A 21,023-nucleotide genomic window follows, 5' to 3' on the forward strand; every position below is an offset into this window, starting at 1 on the left:
TGGATTAGTCTACCTTTGGGGGGAAGAGATGTGACGATACTAGCCGTCACTATGGGTGACGGATCACCCTGTCCCTGGATTGTAAACCCCTTTGTGTCATTTTCTTATGAGTTTGGGACATTGCATTTTATTTTCCCTTTATTCATCCTCTGAACAACTGACTCATGGCATTGAGTTAATGTAATGTAATGTTACAACCCATCCCCCCCCCTCCTGTTTCTGTGTCTAATTGTGTGGACAATGGTCTGAGCTGGAGACATCTCTCCGCAGGGGGTGTGTATTAAGAGACTGTTTCAATGTACAAATGTTCAGTTCCCATTGGCTTGTTCCCTGTCCCCTTCCCCCGCTGTGGCAAGGCTAAAGGGAGTTTCCCAACTGTGTGTAAAACTGTGTCTTGGTATGTAATAAACAGTTTAAGCTCTGCATGGCTAACCCTCAACACCTGTGTGGATTGTCTCGTGATTGAGGGGTTACGGGCTGGATATGGCTTCTCTGCAGGCTGTGGGTGCGTTTGGAGGACAGGAGACACAGATCCGGCGGATGTGCCCACCTAGGGTACAAAGATCCGTTAAAGTTTAGTTGCCCTTCTCTGGACTCTCTCCAGCTCCAACACATCCCTCCTGAGGACTGGCGACCAGAACTGGACAGAATACTCCAGATGCGGTCGGACCAGAGTTTTATAAAGTGGAAGGATTATAGTCTTATCTCTGGAATACATCCCTTTCTTTATGCATGCTAATATTCTGCTGGCTTTGGCAGCTGCCGCTTGACATTGCATGCTGTTGCCTAATCTATCATCAACCAAGACTCCCAGATCCTTCTCCATTTTTGATTCCCCCAAGGATTTCCCCCCTAACGTGTATTGTACTTTTATGTTTTTAGTCCCCAAGTGCAAAACCTTACACTTCTCCACATTAAACCTAATTTGCCATGTTGTTGCCCACTCATTATTTTGTCCAGGTCATTCTGTAGGATATCTGCTTCATGCTGTGCAGTTATTGCCCTGCCCAATTTTGTGTCATCTGCAAAAACTGATATTGAACTACTGATCCCGTCCTCAATGCCGTTTATGAATAAATTGAACAAGGTTGGTCCCAGGACTGAGCCTTGGGGGACCCCTCTTACCACCTCAGACCAGTCTGAGTATGCGCTGTTTATTACCACCCTTTGGACACGCCCTTTTAGCCAGATCCGTATCCAAGAGCAAACCCTGCGGTCTGCTTGTCTTCAGCAAACTGTTTGCGGGCTTTCTATTGCATCATCTTTAGAAGAGGTTTCCTTCTGGGATGACAGCCATGCAGACCAATTTGATGCAGTGTGCGGCGTATGGTCTGAGCACTGACAGGCTGACCCCCCACCCCTTCAACCTCTGCAGCAATGCTGGCAGCTTTCATACATCTATTTCCCAAAGACAACCTCTGGATATGACGCTGAACACGTGAACTCGACTTCTTTGGTCGACCACGGCGAGGCCTGTTCTGAGTGGAACCTGTCCTGTTAAACGGCTGTATGGTTTTGACTACCGTGCTGCAGCTCAGTTTCAGGGTCTTGGCAATCTTCTTATAGCCTAGGCCATCTTTATGTAGAGCAACAATTCTTTTTTTTTTTCTTTCAGATCCTCCGAGAATTCTTTGCCATGAGATGCCATGTTGAACTTCCAGTGACCAGTATGAGAGAGTGAGAGCGATAACACCAAATTTAACACACCTGATCCCCATTCACACCTGAGACCTTGTAACACTAATGAGTCACATGACATCGGGGAGGGAAAATGGCTAATTGGGCCCAATTTGGACATTTTCACTTAGGGGTGTACTCACTTTTGTTTTCAGCGGTTTAGACATTAATGGCTGTGTGTTGAGTTATTTTGAGGGGACAGCAAATTTACACTGTTATACAAGCTGTACACTCACTACTTTACATTGTAGCAAAGTGTCATTTCTTCAGTGTTGTCACATGAAAAGATAGAATAAAATATTTACAAAAAAGTGAGGGGTGTACTCACTTTTGTGAGATACTGTATGTCCAATCCAGTGTTTCTCAATCTTTGAGTCAAGTCGCCCTTTAAAAATTGTGCACAACCTCAGGGCACCCCAATCAAAAAAAAAATAAATAAACTAATAACTTTAATGCAACAGCATCCACACATGTAGGGCACCCAACGTTAGAGGTTACTTATTCTTCCAAAGCAAATACACCTTTTCACACTGGTACTGACTAGTATTCCAATGTTTCCCTTCTCCCTCACTCAGCTAATGTGACCTGAGTGCGGAAAGAGAGGCAGGGGAGAGGCAAACAAAGATACTATGCAGGTGCCCAACATCCTCTTTATAAACCAATTACATCATTGGTTGGTAGGACGTCAGCGACTAGAAGGTTGTAATGGCGCACAACCTGTGGCTTTGTGCAACTTAAAAGGCAGGCATAAGACACCTACTGGCTTGTATACAATCTTGGGTCAATTTTTTAGGCATTTTGCCAAGGTAACCCTGAAAAAACCTGAAGGAACCCCAGGGTGCCCGGGCAGCCTTGCTGAAAAAGGCTTGTCTACCCAAGGGCAGTTTTTTCTCCTATATTTTCTTAGCTGCCAATCAGTGGCAACTGGTGGGTCACAAAGGAGTGCTAACATAAATCATACCTACACACTTTTGGAAGACTGATGTCAACACAAAACCGGGGGACATTTATCCCTTTTTCAACAAGGCAAAGCAACAATAAATCGGAGAAGCGAGACATTTATTACAAGTAAAGAAATGGCATCAGCACACCAAGGGGCCAAAGCTTTAATTTCAAGGTCACATGGTACGCATACGGCAATGTTTCGGAGCCACACAGGGCCACTTTATCATGCAAATGACCCACCGAGTGACTCGCTTGCCCGATGAAGCGCCCCTGCGTGGCTTTGAAATATTGCCGTATGCGTACCATGTGACCTTGAAATTAAAGCTTTGGACCCTTTTGAGGAATCATTGGTGACATTTCTTCACTCGGATTGTCTGTTTCCAGCCTATGGTCATTACAGTGCCCAGCATTACTGAACAGCCATTGGGAATGGGGAATGTGGAGTTTGGACTTTGAGATTTATTACAAGGTTACAGCCCGAGTCATAAATCCCTCCTTATCTGCTCCACAAAATTCCACACTTAAAGCGGAGTTCCGGCCTCAAATACCTTTTATAACTAAAAATACCCCAATAATACTAATCCATCGCCCTTTACAGAACCGCTATTCTCATACTTACAAGGTGTACAGTATTGGATTTTAGTAAAAATCTTACTTTTTAAATGCCGTCTGGGTGCGGCCATCTTAGATGTGGGCATCTGAAGCCGCAGTGTAATCTGCTGTGTCCTTCCTGATTCCAGGGAATGTTCTGGGAGTTCTTCCTGATTCCAGCCACCTGGGAGTGATGACAAACAGCTCCCAGGATGCAATGCAAAGGCGGAAGTGATGTCGGTGGCCGTGGCCACAGAGGGGGGAGAAGGAGGAAGTACAATCAAAAATGCCCGGAAAATAAGGTAAGGGACCCCCGAAAAAAATTGAAAATGCCCAATTGTTGATCAGCATAGCGAGCACTCCAGGAATCACTAAAGTTGCAAAATAGGCCGGAACTCCACTTTAAGGAAGGTTCCATTCACATTTTTAATGCGACTTTGGACACTGAACAGTTGTCAATTAAAAAACATGGGGTGCAGGTAGTCATGCGACTTGAAATGTATGCCACTTAAAGTCACAGGGCCAACTTTTATGCAACTTAACTGCCATAAACTTTCATGCAACGTTTGAGGGTCTACATTAAATTCGCACTTGAATGTTATACATACAAAAGTTGTCTATCACTGGTCAGAGGCAAGTCATATCCAAATTGCACTCCAAAGTCACAGGACTCTGGAGTCGTAAAAGTGTGAATGGAGCCTTACGCCTACCTCTGACCTCTTCATAATCCTGAGTCTGTTTGCAGAGGAAATCTGTCTGATCTTAAAGAAATTAATGAATCATTCTTTTAACTTTGCTGGCCACAAATATGGGCACAACAGTCTATAAACCTGTGCCAGGGACTTTGCAGATGGAGACCGTCACAGAACCGCGACCCACACTGTGTTTGTGGACTTCCATCAGTATACGGCTTCCTCCCAGTCTTGAACATAGATATCAAATATCCTAGCCGCCCCCCATACAAAGCTAGCCGCCAACTTTGCTTGTCCAACTTCTGGAACCAACTCCTTTATTGAACAGTCATACAGAATTTATATACAGCATGGCCACCCCCCTCCTAAACAGATTACCCCCCAGGTCAGGGGTTGCCTGATTACATTATCATATGCAGATGAAATTGTATACAGAAAAATAATTAACCTGAATTATCTATCCATCTGGAGAGAAACAACGTGAGTTCATTAACAATGGGACAGACAGGCTTAACAGAATACACATCACACCTCAATACACAGACAATAGGAAGAGACCACCAGTGACAGATTGTCAATTTCTGACATTGAAGTACAATACACATTATCACAAGTGTAAACACCATTGTATATAACAGGTGAGTATATCAGCATATTTAACAATGTGTGGAAGACAGGTGGTTGAGCTGATATTAGCATCTGCTATGAGTCTGTCTTTCATTCCCAGTGACGGTGAGTACCGTCACAGAAACATACCTGTGATTATTTGGGTGCCTTATTTCCTTGATAAATGTCTTCCATTATTTCCTGATACTAGGAGGGAACGCCACCAGGAGTGGTTTTCCTGCGGGAGAGATCCACAGCAGCCAATCACACTAAACAGAAACCTCCAAAGGCAGATAGAGGGACAGAGACCTAAACCCTAAGCAGCAGCAGCACTTTACCTAAATAATTTTTCAAATGTTTATTTATTTTTTTAAAGGAAAGCAGAGTTTATCATACACTAGAGCTTTATTGCTGGCTAAAGCTCAGCTTTTAGGGCTCATTTACCTTTGCTTCACCTACCGCTTCAACATGCTTTTCTGATGTGTTTTTGAAGCCTGGCAAATGTCCTGTGCCCTCAATTTGTTTAAAAGAGGCCCAGTAGAACCCCAATCAGCAAATCTCATGCTCAGTATTACCGCCATCCTTGCAGAGTCCCCTCTCCGTAGTAATCCCCAGCTCTGCTAAACCTCCTCTCTCTAGTCCCCGCTCACCTCCCGTCAATATTGCTACTCGCCACGTGTGACATCTGCTATTTTTTTCTGCTCTGGTCCACCAGCTCTGATGATCCTCCTTTGCTCAGTCTTGTCTCGCCTTCTGCTTTGGCGTGCCCATTTTGCACACCACCTGTGCTGTCTGCTAGTTACTCCAGTCTGGACCCTGATCACTTTTCTGCTGCACTTTTCTGCAGAATAAATACACATGAACCAGAAGGGACTGCAGATGACATCTTTCTGGCTCACTCGTTGGTTTCCCAGTGCATCCTGGGATAGCTCATACTTGCAATACCACCAAAGCAAAGTAAACACTGAATAAATGCCACTTAAAAGCTGCAGATGCCTTTGTGAGCGTGGTTAGACTTCTATGGAGGCTTTGAAGCACCAAGAAAGCGACATGGAGGATCATTTCTGAAGTGAAGTGAAGCAAATAACGTGTGACCAGGACTGTAAGGTCACCATTTTATTTAGTGACGGGGCTTTGACTGGCAGAGTGCTTAAAAAAGCGTGTCCACTACCACTTTTTATATATATATATATATATATATATATATATATATATACACACACACACACACACACACATACATACACACACACAAATATACATTGTTTTTTTTTTTTTTTTGTGACGGGAGTGAAAGACAAACACTTAATGGTTTAGGTTGCTTCAAATGGGATCTGTGTTTACTTATGATAATGTGTATTGAACTTCAATGTCAGAGACAGGCTCTCCCTATTGTCTGTGTATTGAGGTGAGACGTGTATTCAGTTAAGTCTGTCTGTTCCATTGTTAAATGTTAATGAACTAACATATTGTTCTGTCCAGATGGCTAGATAATTAGTTCAGGTTATTTTTATTTCTGTATACAATTTCATCTGCATATGATAATGTAATCAGGCAACCCCTGACCTGATGGGGTAATCTGATCAGGAGGGGGATGTGCTCATGTGTGTATAAATTGAGTGTTACACTGTTCAACAAAAGAGAAGGTTCCAAACCTGCACAAGCTAAGTTGTCGGTTAGCTTTGTATGAGGCGGCTGGAAAATCGGATATCTATGTTCATGACTGGGAGGAAGCCGTATAATGACGGAAGTCCACAAGTACAGTGTGGGTTGCGGTTCCGTTACAATATTTCAAAAGAATGCTGCTGTGATGAAGAGGAATCACCAACTGAAGTCCTTTCAAAGAAGGAACTTCTAGCAGTGCTGATTTCCTATGTGTCCCACGCTGGATTCTGTAGTTCCTCCTGCTGCTATCCCCATTACTGTGGCCTGTAGTGACATAGGTAATAGCGGGAGTCACTGTAATTATCCAACACCTATCAGAGGCCGACAGATCAGATTTGGACGGACTTGTGACTGAAGAAAACATTTTCCATGCAAGTATCACACACAGTTATTGGATGTGTCATCTGGGGGGGCGGGGGGGGGGGGTCATACCTCTCTTCAGGACCTTAGTGGCAGCTGGTTCCGGGGTTTCTGGAGATGTGGTGTCCGCTCCATCCTCCACTACCTGGATCTGTAACAGAAAAGAGGAATCCGGTCAGTGAGATTTTCTCCTAAATTCATTCCATTCCGTGTGAAGATGAAGCTTTTGCACCTCTTGTTCTCTTTGAGTTGTAATATTTTATACAAATTTCAAAGTGCCAGTTCGCCCCCCCCCCCCCCCATGTCCTGCATTGGAATCCAATCAGACATTGTCTGCATGAAATGTATGAGCCCTCCATGTGTCTGGATGGATTTCCTTTAGATTTTCTGCAATAAAAAATGAAGTGTGTGTGTGTGTGTGTGTGTGTGTGGGGGGGGGTTTATATACTTGGGTGTAAGTAATTCTATACATTTTTTTTTTTTTTTTTTTTTAAATAACTTTTTTCCATCATGTAAGGGGACAGGATAATGGGACATATGTTGATCTTTTGGTGACCGTTTCTCTTAACTGGTTCCAGTACAGGCCAATTTTTATTTTTAAAGTAATTATTTAATTTTTTTTGCAAATTTACAAGACTTAAAACATACAAAAAAAATAATAATAATTTCCCACTAGAGAAAAAAAAAACCAACACATACATTATAATATAAATATATATATATATATATATATATAAATATAACATACATACACACAATAAATAAATAATTATATATATATATATATATATTTTTTATATGACTTACAGATTTTACAATCACTGTTACTTAAAGTAGAATTACAGGCAAATCGTTTTATTATTTTTTTTGGATAGAGCAAGGGAGGGTTCTAACCCATCAGATTGTTTTTTTCACCATCTGTGTCCCATGGCAGGGATTTTCTCTAACTTCCTGTACCATATCCAAAAAGGAAGCGAGTGGAAATCCCTGCAAATTTAGTGAATCCTATTGGGACCCCCAGGTCACCAGAACTAGTGTCCCCATTGGAAGATTTACTTTTCAAGGGACAACCCAAAATTTGGGATTAACAGGACAAAATAGAGAAAGTGAATCTCTATTAAGACCGCATTCACACTAGTCCGACTTGGACCGCGACTTGTCAGCCTGACAAGTCGTGGTCCGTCACGCTCCCATTGTGTGGTACAGGAGCCGTTCTAATAGGAGCGACACAAGTCGCTCCGACTTAGAAAAAGGGTCCAGTACTACTTGGGGGTGACCTGGAGGCGACTTGCATAGACATTCATTTTATGAAGTCCATGCAAGTCGCGCCGCACGTGACTTCACAGGTAGCCCCCGAAGTCGGAGCGATGTAGTATGAACAGAGTCCAAGAGGAGAACAGACAGCAATAAAAAAAAATGGACATGTGATCTAATTCCTCAGCGCTCTATCCAAAACTAAAAAAAAAATTTTGGACTTTATAGTTATACTTTAAGACCTTTTTACATAACAATTGATTTGACACTTCCATTCTTCACAAGCAAAATTGACAATAGTGTTGTTTAGCGGCTACACCTTGAAGGCATATATACAGTATACAATTATCCCACACCACAGAGTCATCTACCTATTAACTTTCCACTTCCATCATCAGTGGGCTCAGCAGATTGCATAGACAAACTACAAGTCCCATCTTGCCTAGTCCTGTCTGTAAATGCCAGAGTTTTACAATGCCTCATGGGATGTATAGTGGAGGGCCGTAGATTGAGGATCCCTGGTCTAAAGCATGCTTTTCCAGATGTTTTTTTTTTTTGGCAAAGTAATCTGGCTTTTCTATTCTTCAGGCTTATGAATGGTTTGCACCTTGTGGTGAACCCTCTGTATTTGCTCTCGTGTAGTCTTCTCTTGATTGTCCCACCTCCTGGGAGAGTGTCCTTCACTTGTCTGGATGTAGTGAATGGGTTTTTCTTTACCAAAGAGAGAATCCTGCGATCATCCACCACTGTTGTCTTCCGTGGACGTCGAGGCCTTTTTATGTTGCTGAGCTCACCAGTGCATTCTTCTTTCCTCAGAATGTACCAAACTGTTGATTTGGCCACTCCTAAAGTTGTGGTTATCTCTCTGATGAATTTGTATAATTTTTGAAGCCTTACAATTTGCGTGGACAGCTCCTTTGAACGTATGATGTAGGTTCACAGCAGTAGATTCCAAATGCAAATACCACAATAAACTCCAGACCTTTTTCCTGCTTAATTGATGAAGAAATAATGAAGAAGAAGGAGTAGCCCACACCTGGCCATGACACAGCTTTTGATTCAATTGTCTAATTACTTTTGGTCCCTGGAAAAAGGGGGGGGGGTGGCTATTCTTAAGAGCTGTAATCCCTAAACTCTTCCCCCAATTTGGATGTACATACCCTCAAATGAAACCTGAGTGTGCGCACTTTCAGCCCATATCCATTATATAACTATGGCTTGAATAGGTTTTGGTAAATATATATGGATCTAATTGTACATGTAAAAAAAAAATCAGCATTTTTTTGCTAGAAAAAGGACTTGGAACCCCCAAACAACATATGTTTTGTTTTTAATCAGAGATCCTGGAGAAAAAAATCTGTTGTTGCAATTTTTTATATCGCACGAGATTTGCGCAACAGTATATCAAAGGCAAATTTTCAGGAAAAAATATAGTTTGATGAATTTTAGTGAATACAAACACAACACCAAATTTTTTGGTAAAACAGAAAAGATGATGCTACGCCGAGTAAAAAGATATCAAAACATGTCATGTTTTAAAAAATTGTGCACACCTGTAAATGGCGCCAAACTACAGTACCTAAAAATCTCCAAAGACAGATGCTTTAAAAGCCTTTACAGGTTTAGGCTCAGTTTCCACTAATGGGACTCCAAATTTGCATGATTTAGAGTGCAACTTTGATATGACTTTACACTCTCTGGGTCAGAGTCGCATCAAAGTAGTGCAGACATCTGTTCTAAATTGAATGGAATGGGTGGCATTGAAATCAAATGGCTGTGACTTGTAATGCGATTTTAGGAGTCCAAAGTTGCATGACCAGTTGAACTACGGGAAACTGAGCCTTAGCGTTACACAGTAGGTCTGGAGCTAGAGTTATTGCTCTCACTCGGAGGTTAGTGGCGATACCTCATGTGTAATGCGCTCACTGTTTACATATACGTGTGGGACCGATGTGCACATTTGCATTAGTGTGTGAGCACAGGGGAGCGGGGCACGCAAAATGTGATCCATTTATCCGAGTTTGACGGACACAGCGCTCGATAAATCATAACTAGTGGGTTATATTGCCTCCTCCAGGAGTAGGATTAGGCAGAACAAAAAAAAAAAAAAAAAAAAAAACACCTGGCTACGCCCATGGGCTGTCCTCCCCTTGGTATATAACCCCCCCCCCTTCTGCTCTGGGTAATCAGTTTAGTAGCAAGCAGTATTAGAAGTATCAGAACTCCATGGAGGGGTGGGTGTTGTGTCCGTTGATGAACTCCGAAATGGATTTTACGGTGTACAAAAATCCCATTGTCGCTTTCGTTCATCGACGGACACAGCGCTCCATAAATCAGAAATAAACTACTGGGATGTACAAAAGCAGAGCCAAAAAGAAAAATGAGGGGTGGGGAATATAAGCCAAGGCTAAACATAAGAGCCCTTAACCAGGACACAGGAGCCTTAAACCGGGTCACAGGAGCCCCGTCTGAAAAATAAAAGCCTAAAGAAAAACACCCCTCAAGAGGGAACAGACCCTCCTAAAAAGCAGCCTGCAAAACGTTGCGGCCAAAAGAAGCATCCGCAGATGCCAAAGTATCTACCTTATAGAATTTTGTGAAGGTAACCATGTAGCCGCCTTGCAAACTTGCTATATTTGTGCCCGATGACAGAATGCCCAATAAGTACCGTATTTATTGGCATATAATATACTTTTTCCTCCTAAAAATGGAGGGCAAAACACCAGTGCGCTTTATACACCGATGTATTAAAAAAAAAAAAAGTCCAGGCAGCGCTGACAGGGCAGAGAAGGGGGGCATGCCGGGCTGAGTAGAAGGAAGGACGAGCGGTTGCAGTCATAGGAAGTCCCGCTTCCTATGATAGACAGCACAGTGGCCCAATGCCGGGATGCGGGACCTGTGACGTCTATCATAGGCACCGGGACTTCTGACGACAGCGGCCAATCGTCCTCGTTTCTCCTCGGTCCGGTCCACCCCCCTCTGCCTCTCAGCGCTGCCTGGCCTTGTTTTTTTTTTTAAATACTGGTATATCGCTGCTCTGTTCAATGGCGATGGCGAGGCTGCTGTTGCCGTTTGCTTTGCCCTGCATTGGTGGACACTGCGCTGGCGAGGCTGCATTCATGGGCACTGGTAAGACTGCTGCATTTGATTTAAAAAAAAAAAAAATGTTCTGAGTTCAATGCTGTTTATTTCAAATTTAAGCTTTTTTCCTAAAATTTCCCTCCTAAATTTGAGGTGCGGGTTATACGCCGATAAATACGGTACTCAGCGCCTGAGTAGAATCCGCCGTGACAGGGAAAGGTGGAACCTGACCTTTAATGGAATAGGCCTGAGACACCGTCTGTCCGATATATCTAGAGATGGTAGCCGAAGAAGCGACCAGCCCTTTTCTTGGTCCATCCGCAACCACAAAAAGGGAGTCTGACCTCGGAAAGGACCCAGTAGCTGCCAGATACACCAAAATCGTATGAACCACATCCAAGGTATGCAAAGAAAATTCCTTGGGATGAGACAGCTTGGGACACAAGGAAGGCAACACAATGTCCTCATTCAAATGGAAGTCAGAGACAACTTTGGGCAGGAATGATGGACAGGTACGAAGAACAACTTCAACGCTATGGAACACTAAATAGTGACTGCGACAGGATAATGCCGCCAATTCAGATACCCTGCGGACCGAGGTAATAGCCACCGAGAATGTCACTTTCTGGGATAATGTAGTCAAGGGAATCTCCCAAATATTCTCAAATGGAAGTTTCTGGAGAACCAAAAGTACTCATTTTAAATCCCATGACGGCAAAAGAGACCGTACAGGTGGAACCACATGTCGAACCCCCTGAATGAAGGTACAAACTAAAAGGAGTGTCTGGCTAGGGGTCACTGAATGAAGATTGCTATGGCAGACATCTGGCCCTTGATGGTACTCAAGGCCAACTTCTGATCAACGCCCTATTGAAGAAAGGTTAAGATCCGAGCCACAGAAAAGAAGAGCGCCAATCGACTCATACCAAGAAATGTACACTTTCCACGAACGAGGGTATATCTTGCGGGAAGAAGACTTCCTCGCCTTCACCATAGTAGGGATCACTGATCCAGACAGACCTCTATCCCTCAATACCTGGCTTAAGTTTCAATAGCTAAACCATTACAACCAGCGACCGTAAAGTAGGATGGTTGGTCAGCCCGTGGGACAACTGGTCTTCGAGAAGAAGCCCCCAAGGAACGTTTATGGCCACCAGACTGATTGGAAGATCCTCGCCCTTGATTCCTCACAGGAATTGCGGAAGAAGCCTGAGCCGAGGATAATACTGGCCTTACCGTGGCCCATAGAGGCCTGCGGCTTCTGCCAGAGGAACCCGGAATCTTGCCATGAACCTCGTTATTCTACTGTGCAGCCGAACCTGCTAAAGGAGCTGCATGTAGGACTTGAAGGTGGATACCACCAGACTCAGAACCTGTATGCAAAATGAGAGAACCGCGTGACAGCAGCCGGCAAATCAAGGCCCATGGTTCCTTAAGTTTGTCCAGAGGAATGACCACCCTGGTCAGAAATATAATCAGACCTAGGTAAATCAATTCCCTGGAAAGGGATAGGGGGGACCTTAGGTAGTTCGGACATCACCTGAACCTTTGCAGGAATTAAATCCGCACAAGGAGACTCAGGACCTAAAAAGGTCAAGCTTTGTTCCCCTTTCTGGGTACCCCCAAAAGAATAGTTTCATGGATCCCCTTGATGCTCATGAAGGAGGTCCAAGAGGCCGGAAACCAGCAAAGATGTCCCCCCACCTTAATAATGGGTGAGGGCAGACCTTCATGCTGAAGGGTCTTGTCTGCGAGTTCGGAGAAGCTAGTTCTAGGCTTACTAGACTAAGGATGCATGGAACCTCCCAGGGATCAATGAGAGCTTTCTTAGAGGCTTGGTCTGCGGACCAATTCTTAAGCCACAGCACGCACCTAATCACTACCGCTGAAACAAAGTTTGGACAGCAAAGGAGCTGTAGCCAAAGCTGCATCACAAATAAACTGCAACCCATGGACTAACTGGTCCGCTAAAATCAACATAAGCGGCGGGGAACCTGCTCACCCCCCTAGTGACACTAGTCCACTTTTTTTTTTTTAAAAGTGACTCCTTAAAAGCTTAACGTACAGCAAAATTTTTGGGGACCACAAAGTGTAATTTTGGTTGTTCCCATCCTTACAGGAAAACCTGTCAAAATAAGGCACATAAGGAAACTCCTTTGGAGTGCGAGGTGACTTATGTGTACCAAACACCACAGCAACGTCCATGGCTACATCAGCCGCATCCTCCATTTTTAAAGTCTCACGCACTGCAGTGATAAGTGGGTCTACCAGTGCTTTTTATTTCGCTGCTGCCACCATGGAGGAATCATCCTCCCTAAATCGGATGGATCTGGGGGTGTGATATTAAGGCCTCCTGGACAGGCTGCATCAGGCTCAGAATCAGATAAGACAGACTGAGCAGGGAAAGGTGGGCCATGCTTCCTTTTCTATGCTGAGATCACCATTGAGATATTTACAAATTGCTATCATGTCCCCTCTCAGGCGTCTCTTCTCCAGTGAGAATAAATCAAGCGATTGCAGACACTCTTCATAATTAAGGTCCTCCAATCCCCTAATTAGTTTAGTTGCCCTTCTCTGGACTCGCTCCAACACATCCTGTAAAGCTGAATCCTGTAATCTCTCCCTGTCTGTCACATAGGAGATCCGCCCGCTCTGTTTACACAAGCGGGCGGATTTCCTCACTCGATCCCCGACGATCGGGGAAGAGCGGCGGTGATCACCGCCACTCCTCCCCTGGCCCGACTCCCGCTGTGACTGAATACAGCGGGAGCGAGCCTTCCGGCGGCGCATGCGAGCCGCCGAGACAGGGTAAAGTCTGGTGACGTAGGTCTACGTCACCAGACGGTAACAAGCCACTTTGCCGCAGTAGCAGCCCAGTGAGCGGTCGGCAAGTGGTTAAGGAAGGAGAAAAAAATTGCTAGGACCAGAGATCCCAGCCGGGAGCCTAGGTCCCTACTCCTGACCAGACAGATTAAAACTGATTACCTAGAGCAGAACGGGGGGTTATATATCAGCTGAGGACCACCAATGGGCGTAGACAGGTATTTTTTGTTCTGCCTAGTCCTACTCCTGGAGGAGGCAACATAACCCAATAGTTATGATTTATGGAGCGCTGTGTCCGTCGAACTAAAGATATTTTTTTATTGACTTTATTTTTCACTTGTTTGGATCAACTTTATTGCTATCACAAAAGATGCACATCCCCCCTTGTTAGAGCACGGGCCGTGACAGGTCCCCTTTATGGAGAGATCTGAGAGGGTCTTTTCGACCTCGGATCTCTCCTCTGGCCTCCAAAGCATCTGATTAAACCAAGATCGGTTTCGACCAGATGCTTTCACAAGCCATTAACGAAACCGAAAGTGACAAAACCCTGGTGGCTTCCAGATTCTGACATTACACAGTGTGAAGATCATCATCCTTTCCTCTCACTGTGTCCGGGAAGCCAATGCGACCGGTCACATCCTTACCGGGCTGCCCTTTCGAATAGAAGAGCCTGGTAAAAGCGGAGATGGGAGGACACCCTTCTGCCTAGAAAAATAATCCAGTGGCTGTATAGCTGACTCAGATCTGTTTTACCTAATAGAGAATGGCTGGCTGTAGCCTCATTTGGGGGGGGGGTTTAGGAAGCAATGGGGTAGCTTCATAGCTGCCGGTTGCTTCCATCTCACAAACCAGCAGAGTCCGCTTGTAGGATATGCATACATAATCTGGTGACTGCAATCCCCTCTGCTGTTCGGTCCATATAGCGTACAGACCTGGCAGTAAAAAGAATGAATTGGTACACACAATTTTGAAGCGCAACATATTTGGTATCCATTTACTCGACACTACCCTCATCTTTTATACATTTTACCAATTGGATATTCTTTTCTGTTGCTATGCATTGAAATTGAGTGTAATTTTACTGAAAAAAAATAAAGGAAAGTAGTGCCAGTATATCAGCTTTCACAAAATATTTAAGGTTTTGTGGTTTTCAAGTAATCTTCAGGCCAAATAAGTGTACGTAGGCAAAAAAAACTCTGGCAGCAAAAGGGCTACAGTGGTCGCCATCAAACAGCATTGTCAGGAGAACAGGAGCCCTATACGTGCTCGGACAATGCTGTTTGATGACGAAACACGTTGGGGCAGAGTCCAACTGGTGACATCACGCACGCCGAGTGGATGGTGGCAAGGCATTTTCAGGTGTTCGTTTTACTCTACCCTTAGTAAGTACCAGTCATAATTTTTTTTAATAAAGTATGGTATATATGTTTTACATAGAGATGCACCGAAATTTCACCGAACCGCTGCAACATATCGACCGAAAATTGTGTTTTCGCCATTTTGAAGATTAGGGAAACAGCGCTGATAATGGCGCCTAAAACGCACATATTTTTTGCCACAATTTTATCGTGATTTATTGTGCTTATGGTGTGTTTTTCATAGGTCATGGGACAAAACCGCATGTGCGCTATTGATGCGTTTTCAATGCATTTCAATCTGGGAGGTGCATTTTTGATGTGCTTTTTTAAACTGACCAAAAATGCAACAAGCAGGATTTTTAACAGTGCAACTGACCAGTGTGAAGACATACAGTATTTTATAAAATGAGCACACCCCTCAAATTTTTGTTAATATTTTATTCTATCTTTTCATGTGACAACACTGAAGAAATGACACTTTGCTACAACGTAAAGTAGTGAGTGTACAGCTTGTATAACAGTGTAAATTTTTTGTCTCCTCAAAATAACTCAACACACAGCCATTAATGTCTAAACCGCTGGCAACAAAAGTGAGTACACCCCTAAGTGACAATGTCCAAATTGGGCCCAATTAGCCATTTTTCCCTCCCCGGTGTCATGTGACTCGTTGGTGTTAAAAGGTCTCAGGTGTGAATGGGGAGCAGGTGTGGTAAATTTGGTGTTATCGCTCTCACTCTCTCATACTGGTCACTGGAAATTCAGAACGGCACCTCATGGCAAAGAACTCTGAGGATCTAAAAAAAAATAATTGTTGCTCTACATAAAGATGGCCTAGGCTATAAGAAGATTGGCAAGACCCTGAAACTGAGCTGCAGCACGGTGGCCAGGACCATACAGCGGTTTAACAAGACAGGTTCTACTCAGAACAGGCCTCACCATAGCCCACCAAAGAAGTTGAGTGCACGTGCTCAGAGTCATATCCAGAGGTTGTCTTTGGGAAATAGACGTATGAGTGCTGCCAGCATTGCTGTAGAGGTTGAAGGGGTGGGGGGGTCAGCCTGTCAGTGCTCAGACCATACGCTGCACACTGCATCAAATTGGTCTGCATGGCTGTCGTCCCAGAAGGAAGCCTCTTCTAAAGATGATGCACAAGAAAGCCCACAAACTGTTTGCTGAAGACAAGCAGACTAAGGACATGGAATACTGGAACCATGTCCTCTGGTCTGATGAGACCAAGATAAATTTATTTGGTTCAGATGGTGGCAAGCGTGTGTGGTGGCACCGTGGCAACCAGGTGAGGAGTACAAAGACAAGTGTGTCTTGCCTACAGTCAAGCATGGTGGTGGGAGTGTCATGGTCTGGGGCTGCATGAGTGTTGCCGGCACTGGGGAGCTACAGTTCATTGAGGGAACCATGAATGCCAACATGTACTGTGACATACTGAAGCAGAGCATGATCCCCTCCCTTCGGAGACTGGGCCGCAGGGCAGTATTCCAACATAACGACCCCAAACACCTCCAAGACAACCACTGCCTTGCTAAAGAAGCTGAGGGTAAAGGTGATGGACTGGCCAAGCATGTCTCCAGACCTAAACCCTATTGAGCATCTGTGGGGCATCCTCAAATGGAAGGTGGAGGAGTGCAAGGTCTCTAACATCCACCAGCTCCGTGATGTCGTCATGGAGGAGTGGAAGAGGACTTCAGTGCCAACCTGTGAAGCTCTGGTGAACTCCATACCCAAGAGGGTTAAGGCAGAGCTGGAAAATAATGGTGGCCACACAAAATATTGACAATTTGGACATTGTCACTTAGGGGTGTACTCACTTTTGTTGCCAGCGGTTTAGACATTAATGGCTGTGTGTTGAGTTATTTTGAGGAGACAGAAAAATTTACACTGTTATACAAGCTGTACACTCACTACTTTACATTGTAGCAAAGTCTCATTTCTTCAGTGTTGTCACATGAAAAGATAGAATCAAAGATTTACAAACATGTGAGGGGTGTACTTACTTTTGTGAGATACTGTACATAGATTTTAAAAGGGATGCATTTTCCTGGAGCTTTTCTTCCGCTAAAAGGTGCTGATAATGGCCAACAATAAATTCATATTCATTTAAAATTCATGATATTCATAAAAAGTTGAATACAATACAATTCTATATAAAAAGCAATATATATATTTTTTTAAACTGTCATTTTCGGTTTCGACTAAGTACATCCTGAATTTTTAAATTTTGGTTCCAAAATTTCCATTTGGTGCACTTTTAGCTTTACACTATGTGTGGCCTTTGTTCCTTTTTATAATAAAATGAGGTTGTCTGGTCTGGTATGACAACCTCTGGAGTCGCTAAGGCTACGTTCACATCTATTTTATAGGCGTTTTACAGGCGTTTTTTTGCAGGTGTTTGGAGGAAGGCATTGACATCTAACAAAAACGCCTGTGATCTGCCCAAAAAGAAGCTCATGTACTTTTTGGAGCGTCGGGCGTTTTGCTCAAGGCGTCGGAACGCTCAGATGTGAACAGGGGCCATTGAACTGAATACAATTTGTCTTGTTGGGTGTTTATTGAGCTGATCCTTAGAGCTAAAAAACGCCCCCTACATATGAACGTAGTCTTAGAACATTGGAGTGGAATACTGCTCGATGTCTGGAGGCTTGATATCAACATGCTCGTTTGATTTTTTATTTTATTTGTTTATTTTTTTTAAAAAAAAAGGTATCAATACCATCTGGTAAGAGGCCATTTAATAAGGGTTGTAAACCCCTTTTGTTTACATTTACCTATAGGTAAGCCTACATTAACCACTTTAGCCCCGCTCACTGTGCCTCTACTGCGGCACAGTGGCTTGTTCCCGTCCAGCGACGTAGACCTACGCTGGAGGTTCGCTCCCGCTGTATTCAGTCACAGCGGGAGTCGGGCCAGGGGAGGAGCAGCGGCGATCGCCGCTGCTCTTCCCCGATCGTCGGGGAATCGAGTGTGGAGATCCGCCTGCTTGTGTAAACAGAGCGGGCAGATCTCCTAAAGTGACAGGCAGGGTCAGATTGCAGGATTCAGCATAGCTCAACCTGCGATCTGTCCCTGTGTCACTCAGTCACCTCCCCCCACACACAATAAGCACCAGGCATACATTAACCCCTCCCTCTCCAATAAAAATTAACCTCTTCCCTGCCAGTGTCATTTTTACAGTAACAGTGCATATATACAGTGGGTACGAAAAGTATTCAGACCGCCTTAAATTTTTCACTCTTTGTTATATTGCAGCCATTTGCTAAAATCATTTAAGTTCATTCTTCTTCCTCATGAATGTACACATAGCACCCCATACTGACAGAAAAACACAGAATTGTTGACATTGTTGCAGATTTATTAAAAAAGAAAAACTGAAATATCACATGGTCCTAAGTATTCAGACCCTTTGCTGTGACACTCATATATTTAACTCAGGTGCTTTCCATTTCTTCTGATCATCCTTGAGATGGTTCTACACCTTCATTTGAGTCCAGCTGTGTTTGATTATACTGATTGGACTTGATTAGGAAAGCCACACACCTGTCTATATAAGACCTTCCAGATCACAATGCATGTCAGAGCAAATGAGAATCATGAGGTCAAAGGAACTGCCTGAAGAGCTCAGAGACAGAATTGTGGCAAGGCACAGATCTGGCCAAGGTTACAAAAAGATTTCTGCTGCACTTAAGGTTCCTAAGAGCACAGTGGGCTCCATAATCCTCAAATGGAAGACGTTTGGGACGACCAGAACCCTTCCTAGAGCTGGCCTTCCGGCCAAACTGAGCTATCGGGGGAGAAGAGCCTTGGTGAGAATGGTTAAGAAGAACCCAAAGATCACTGTGGCTGAGCTCCAGAGATGCAGTCAGGAGATGGGAGAAAGTTGTAGAAAGTCAACCATCACTGCAGCCCTCCACCAGTCGGGGCTTTATGGCAGAGTGGCCCGACGGAAGCCTCTCCTCAGTGTAAGACACATGAAAGCCCGCATGGAGTTTGCTAAAAAACACCTGAAGGACTCCAAGATGGTGAGAAATAAGATTCTCTGGTCTGATGAGACCAAAATAGAACTTTTTGGCCTTAATTCTAAGCGGTATGTGTGGAGAAAACCAGGCACTGCTCATCACCTGTCCAATACAGTCCCAACAGTGAAGCATGGTGGTGGCAGCATCATGCTGTGGGGGTGTTTTTCAGCTGCAGGGACAGGACGACTGGTTGCAATCGAGGGAAAGATGAATGCGGCCAAGTACAGGGATATCCTGGACAAAAACCTTCTCCAGAGTGCTCTGGACCTCAGACTGGGCCGAAGGTTTACCTTCCAACAAGACAATGACCCTAAGCACACAGCTAAAATAACGAAGGAGTGGCTTCACAACAACTCCGTGACTGTTCTTGAATGGCCCAGCCAGAGCCCTGACTTAAACCCAATTGAGCATCTCTGGAGAGACCTAAAAATGGCTGTCCACCAACGTTTACCATCCAACCTGACAGAACTGGAGAGGATCTGCAAGGAGGAATGGCAGAGGATCCCCAAATCCAGGTGTGAAAGACTTGTTGCATCTTTCCCAAAAAGACTCCTGGCTGTATTAGATCAAAAGGGGGCTTCTACTAAATACTGAGCAAAGGGTCTGAATACTTAGGACCATGTGATATTTCAGTTTTTCTTTTTTAATAAATCTGCAACAATGTCAACAATTCTGTGTTTTTCTGTCAGTATGGGGTGCTATGTGTACATTCATGAGGAAGAAGAAAGAACTTAAATGATTTTAGCAAATGGCTGCAATATAACAAAGAGTGAAAAATTTAAGGGGGTCTGAATACTTTCCGTACCCACTGTATAGCACTGATTACTGTAGTAACCTAACTGGTACCCCCAAAAGTGTCAAAAATGTCAGTCAAGGGTCCGATCTGTCCGCCGCAATGTCACAGTCTCGCAAAAAAAAAAAAAAAAATTGCAGATCGCCACCATTACTCGTTAAAAAAAAAAAAAAATTTGGTGAAGAGTTTTAATAATCACTGGACTCTGAATACACATTTCCAGTTACACTACATGGATTGTTGCTGATGTTAACCCGTCTGTGTGGATGCGCAATACTTTTTTCAAACAATAGAATGCTGACAATCTCCAGCAGAACACGGCAAAGCCAACTTTGCCATTGTGGTCCAATTAGCACAGGGAGGTCAGGGTGACACACAATAGAGCAGAGTAAATACGGAAGGATATTTACACCGCTGCTGCTGCCTCCTGTGTAATCATTCACTCTGAACCGACACACCGAATATTTTATCCAGCAAATTGTTTGATCAAGGAGGAGTCTCCTAGTTCCCCACCCACCTTCCAACCGATGCCATTATTTGACTGAAGTCCCTGAAGTCCCTGTGCTATTAACCAGCTGTAGACCCCGAGTGCGATATGCAAATACAAAAAAAAAAAAAAAAAAACACAACACACACACAAAGTACACAAGCTGTGTGTATTTTAGTACTACTTCCTCTGACTTACCACCCTTTCTACCCTTACACTTGCATTTGGAAGGATTGGGAAACAGAGATTTCGGGCACAGGAATTTTGTTAAAAAGATTTCTTTTATTCAACACAGAACTAAATATTTTAAAATCATAGAAAAATACAGGCAAATAATTGTGTATTAAGGACACAGTGAGACCACCAAACAATGGTCTATGTTGTACAATATCTCAGTGCGTAGAACTTATAAAAGTCGGTTTACATACAGTTCAAAGTACAAGATCATTTGTAGTCATATAATCCTTGGAAACGTATTGCTTGTTATCAGAAGAACCGCCGACGGACACCCAAACAGTATGGTGCCGGTCAGCAGGGTCGACTGAAAATATAAGTTAACATTCACCCTGTAATATATGACCTTTGCTCGACATGTTTCGCTTTCTTAGACAAAAAAGCTTCATCTGGAGCATATCATTTCTTTTGTCTGTGTGAGAAATAACA

General features: G+C 43.8%; 1 protein-coding gene across 1 annotated transcript in view; it reads right to left on the minus strand.

The window, feature by feature from the left end:
• DCTN1 (dynactin subunit 1) overlaps window positions 1-21,023 on the minus strand; it is a 243,791-nt gene that overhangs the window by 146,515 nt on the left and 76,253 nt on the right. Inside the window, exon 3 of the mRNA XM_082272033.1 lies at window positions 6,609-6,687. Coding sequence (XP_082128159.1) covers window positions 6,609-6,687 — 79 coding nt within the window. The remainder of the gene's footprint in view (window positions 1-6,608; window positions 6,688-21,023) is intronic.

The sequence above is a fragment of the Pelophylax lessonae genome (genome assembly GCF_965119305.1).
Source record: "Pelophylax lessonae genome assembly, chromosome: 1".
In the NCBI taxonomy this organism is placed as follows: Eukaryota; Metazoa; Chordata; class Amphibia; order Anura; family Ranidae; genus Pelophylax; species Pelophylax lessonae.